Here is a 4385-nt window from a genome sequence, read left to right as displayed (position 1 = left end):
CGCGCGTGACTGACAACCACTTCCGTTCTACCTTAGACCGGACATATATCTCTTGGATTCCTTTATCAGAATCTTCGTGGTATAAGCTAGAATTGATGGCGGCATTCATGGGGATCAGGAAAGTCTAACCTTGTCTGTGGTATTCCGAGTAGGATTTCGGGATTGAATGACTGTGACGAGCTTCAAACTTCTGAAGGCTGGGCGTTAGTGACAGACGCAAAAGAATCACGGGATTCTATTCCAACCTGATTGAAAACAGACAGATGATTAGCCGTGCTGTGACAGAGCATTTGGACCATTTTCACTGAGAGGATGGGATGTAGCCATTGACAACGGTGATGCCCTACATACAGCTTGCCATGGAAAGGAGTAAGAAGGATTGGATGAAAGCAGTAGGAAAGCAGAGATTCAATAGGGACAAGCATCTCCATACGCTTATCTGAAATTCCCACCATTAATTTACATAAGTATTTCTATCCTTTATTATTTAATTAAAGTATCTCTTTATATTTCCCATAACCAATTATTATCTGCCTGAATGAGATTTACAAGATGGCCACAGCTTGCTTCATACCAACAATCTCCGTGGGATCGACCCTTACTCATGTAAGGTATTACTTGGACGACCCAGTGCACTTGCTGGTCAGTTGTGCGGAGTTGTGACTAAGTGTGATTCATATTTGAGAGCGCTACCAAGTCTTTGGAGCCATTGTTGATGATCACAATTTCGTCCACCAGTGGCTGACAAGGGTGACATAAAAGGGTAGGCTTTATTTGGGATAAGTGAGTTAATAATCAAATATGGGCTCAATCATATGCAAGCATGTAAATATACCAAACAATGGATATATAGACTAAAACAAAGTAAAGATTGCAATTATAGGGAAGAAAACACACAAGAATAAAATATTACGGTTAAATAATGTAACCATGTAATTAAGCTCAAAATCTCACAGGTTGTGTGTTCTTTGGCTCAAAAACCATGTTCCAAATACAACTTCAAACAAATTTAACACATAGAAAATTTAAATTTTTTTTATATTTAATTTAGTGAAATTTTTTCAAAAATAGGGTCTTAAAAAGAAACTTATTATTTTAACCAAGCAGTAGCTAAATGCATAAAATCAACTACACATGCAATCTTTTATGCAATGCAACAATTAAACAAAGAAAATAGAATATTGGTGTTGAGAAGAGAATAACTAACCCGTGGTGATCAGTATCGACCTCCCCACACTTAAAGATTGCACCATCCTCGGTGCATGCTAAGATATGCAAGTGGATGGGAGTTTTGGTTCCCCAACTGGTGCTCTATTTGTTCCGCTCTTCGCCAGTGGCTTGTTAGAGGCTTTCTCGTTACCCTTTTTGGTGGCCATTCTGAAAAAGGGAGAAAGGAAAGGGTCATGTAATTCAAATAGCTAGAACCGGGAGGAGGAAGGTTTAAGTGATAATCAATGCCAAGGTAAGGGATAATGTCTTAAATACATGGTCGCGACTACATGCAATTTGGACATCAATGGAAATATAGCAAGGCATATTATATCAATTAGATGCAAGATGTGTAAAAGCATGCAGGCAAAGGATTAAATAGGTCAAGCATCAATTGTTAAAATAAGCTGGATTAAAGAGCACTTGTATGATGACAATTGTGAATGATAATCTCAAATACAGGTGGATTACAAGTATTGTGAGTTAAAAGAGGAATGAAAGTAATAAATCCAAATATATATGAGAGCCAAATTTAAAATATCAATTGTCAAACCAATCCTTATAATATCCACAAGCTCAGTTATAATAAAGTAAAATCAAAATAAAGCTCCAACACCAACATAAAACTGTATGAAAATAAAAAAAGAAAGAAAGAAGAAAGAAGAAAGAGGGAAGAAGGAAGAAGGGGAAGAAAAAGATAAGATATTTTGGCAGATTAAGATAAGTTGTGCGCCGCTTGTGATGCGGACGCGTAAGTGACGCGTTTGCGCGGGTAGCACGTAAGTGAGGTGACGCAGGAGCGTCGGTCACGCAGACGCGTGACATGGTTTGTGCTAGTAGCGCGAGAGCAGCCTCGCGCTCGCACAACTCTCTGTTCGAAAATCATGTTGCCACTTTTGAGGGTGACGCGGTCGCATGGTTGACGTGATCGCGTGGATGGCTAAATTATGAAAACGTCGCGGACACGTGAGGCACGCGTTCGTGAGGCAGGGCTTGTGCGGCTAGCACAGGTTCAGCCCAACTCCAGCGTAACTTTCGGCCATACACCATTTTGACGTCGATTTACAGGGCCACGCGGATGCGTGGGAAGGCTATTTCGTTAATGACGCGATCGCGTCATCCACGCGGTCGTGTGGATTAATTTGTGCCAAAGGCACGCATCCAGCCACGCTCTCGCGTGACTCTCTGTAAAGACTCTTTTCTTCCTAAGGCACAGGGGACGCGGACGCGTCGGTGACGCTGTTGCGTTGCGTGCCCTTTTCTTCTTTTTTTTATATATAATGCAGTATGTAGAATGCAATGTTTAATATGAATGCTATGCATGATTCCAGGTTCAATAAAAATTCAAAAACAGACTGAAATAGAAAAGGAACGATCATACCATAGTGGGTTGTCTCCCACCTAGCACTTTTAGTTAAAGTCCTTAAGTTGGACATTTAGCGAGCTCCTTGTCATGGCGGCTTGTGCTTGAACTCGTCCTGAAACTTTCACCAATGCTTGGTCTTCCAATAAGCTCTATCCATACTAAGTAAATTCCTCAAGCTTTGATGGAGTTCTTCACAAGCTTTGAGCTCCCAAAATTGATCCTCATATATTCCCGGATCCCAAATCTTGTTTCTACACCCGTCTTCAAGTTGATCATCATTGTTCCAGCCGGGTGGCTCAGCTTTAGAATTCTCATTGAAGCATCCAAACAACTTCCTTGACCCATTCAATTGAGCTCTATACCAACCTTTACGTTTAAACTTTGAGCACCTAACCATGTTGAAACTTGCAGGACAATACTTACCACTAACCATCTTCCTCTCACTCTTGATGCCACAGAGAGTTCTAAGGTTACCATCCGTCTCTAGTAGCCCATATTCAAGTGGGAAAGTAAAGGATAAGGATAGGAATTTTACCCACTTGAACGTTGTGTTGGATGGTAATGGTCTTGGGAGAGATATTTCTAATGAATTTGCAAGCTCTACTCCCTTGTGCTCTTCTCTGACAACTTCCACCTTTTTGTAAGGTTTTTCAATATCAACCTCTTCCTCTTGGTAGCTTTCTTCCAATTCAATTTCTTCTTCATTATTCACCAAGGGCATGGGAGGTTGTGCTTCTTCTTCTTTAGTCTCCATGTCAAGTCCAATGGGAGATGATACAAATGCAGATAAGAATTCATCAATGATTGAATCCATCTTTTGATCATCCCCTTCAAAGTCTTCAACCATGATATGCTTTGGAGGTTGTACACCCTCCTCAACATCAGTTTCAAACGTCTTTGAAGGAGGCTTTATAGCTTGACTTTCCCATGGAGGTTAAGTCTTCGACCACTTCTTCTTCTTCAATAATTCCGGCTTCCTCCACTTGTTCCAGTACAAAGTCATGATCTTTACTGTCCACTGGAGTTTCTAGTATCTCCTTCATGCTACGTTCTTCATTAGATTCTCCATATGAAGCCATGGGGGTTCCTTGAGTGTCCAAACGTCTGGAAGGTAATTGATTTATTGCTTGCTCTAGTTGATGAAGGGTTGCATGAAATTGATCTACTGATTCTTTGAGCCAAGCCTGTGATTCTTGGGTCGATCCAAAAATTGGCGGTGGTGGTTCTTGGGAGTAATTGGGGTGGAATTGGGGTGGTTCTATATATGATTCATATGGTTCATAGGGTGGTTGGTATGGTGGATATGTGTTAGGGTCATATGGAGGTGAGTGGCAGAAAGGCGCTTGTGAGTATGGTGGTCCAAATTGATGTTGAGGAGAGGGTTCATAGGCGCATGGTGGTAGTTGTTGATAATCAAAAGAGTGATCACCATAGCCATTGCCTTGATAGTCCATTGGAGGTGGTTGTTGCCATGAGGGTTGATCAAATCCTTGTGGCTCCTCCCATCTTTGATTGTTCCATCCTTGGTGCCTGTTCTCATTATAGTTCCCATTCCTAACAACAACATTAGAATCAAACCTGAAGGCAAAGGGGTGAGAATTCATAGTAATAGAAAAAAATAAAAACAAAAACTAACAAAAAGAAAATATTTTGAAAAAGGATAATATAAGATTTTGAAAAAGATATGATTTTTGAAAAAAAAAAGATAAGATAAGATTTTTGAAAGAGATATGATTTTTGAAAAAAAATTTGAATTTTGAAAAATAAGATAAGATAAGATAAAAATTTTAAATAAAAATCTGAAAAAAAA

At 40.0% G+C, this 4385-nt stretch overlaps 1 protein-coding gene across 1 annotated transcript; it reads right to left on the bottom strand.

Annotated features, from left to right (window-relative positions):
• Positions 1-1076: 1076 nt before the first annotated feature.
• On the bottom strand, positions 1077-3475 carry LOC130933294 (uncharacterized). The gene is made up of 2 exons (XM_057862873.1): positions 2591-3475; positions 1077-1377 (listed from the first exon to the last, which is right to left on the bottom strand). Exon 1 carries the CDS (start codon positions 3420-3422, stop codon positions 2697-2699), a length of 726 nt encoding a protein of 241 aa, XP_057718856.1. The 5' UTR covers positions 3423-3475; the 3' UTR covers positions 1077-1377; positions 2591-2696.
• Between the last annotated feature and the right edge of the window lie 910 nt (positions 3476-4385).

This window comes from Arachis stenosperma, chromosome 6 (genome assembly GCF_014773155.1).
Source record: "Arachis stenosperma cultivar V10309 chromosome 6, arast.V10309.gnm1.PFL2, whole genome shotgun sequence".
NCBI classification, from domain to species: Eukaryota; Viridiplantae; Streptophyta; class Magnoliopsida; order Fabales; family Fabaceae; genus Arachis; species Arachis stenosperma.
The sequence above is the reverse complement of the archived record's forward strand: the minus strand, read 5'-3'. Positions and strand labels throughout refer to the sequence as shown.

Bases quoted from the DNA above. Each gene is read 5' to 3' on its own strand.
- LOC130933294 (XM_057862873.1), bottom strand. From the start codon at position 3,422: ATGGTTGAAGACTTTGAAGGGGATGATCAAAAGATGGATTCAATCATT.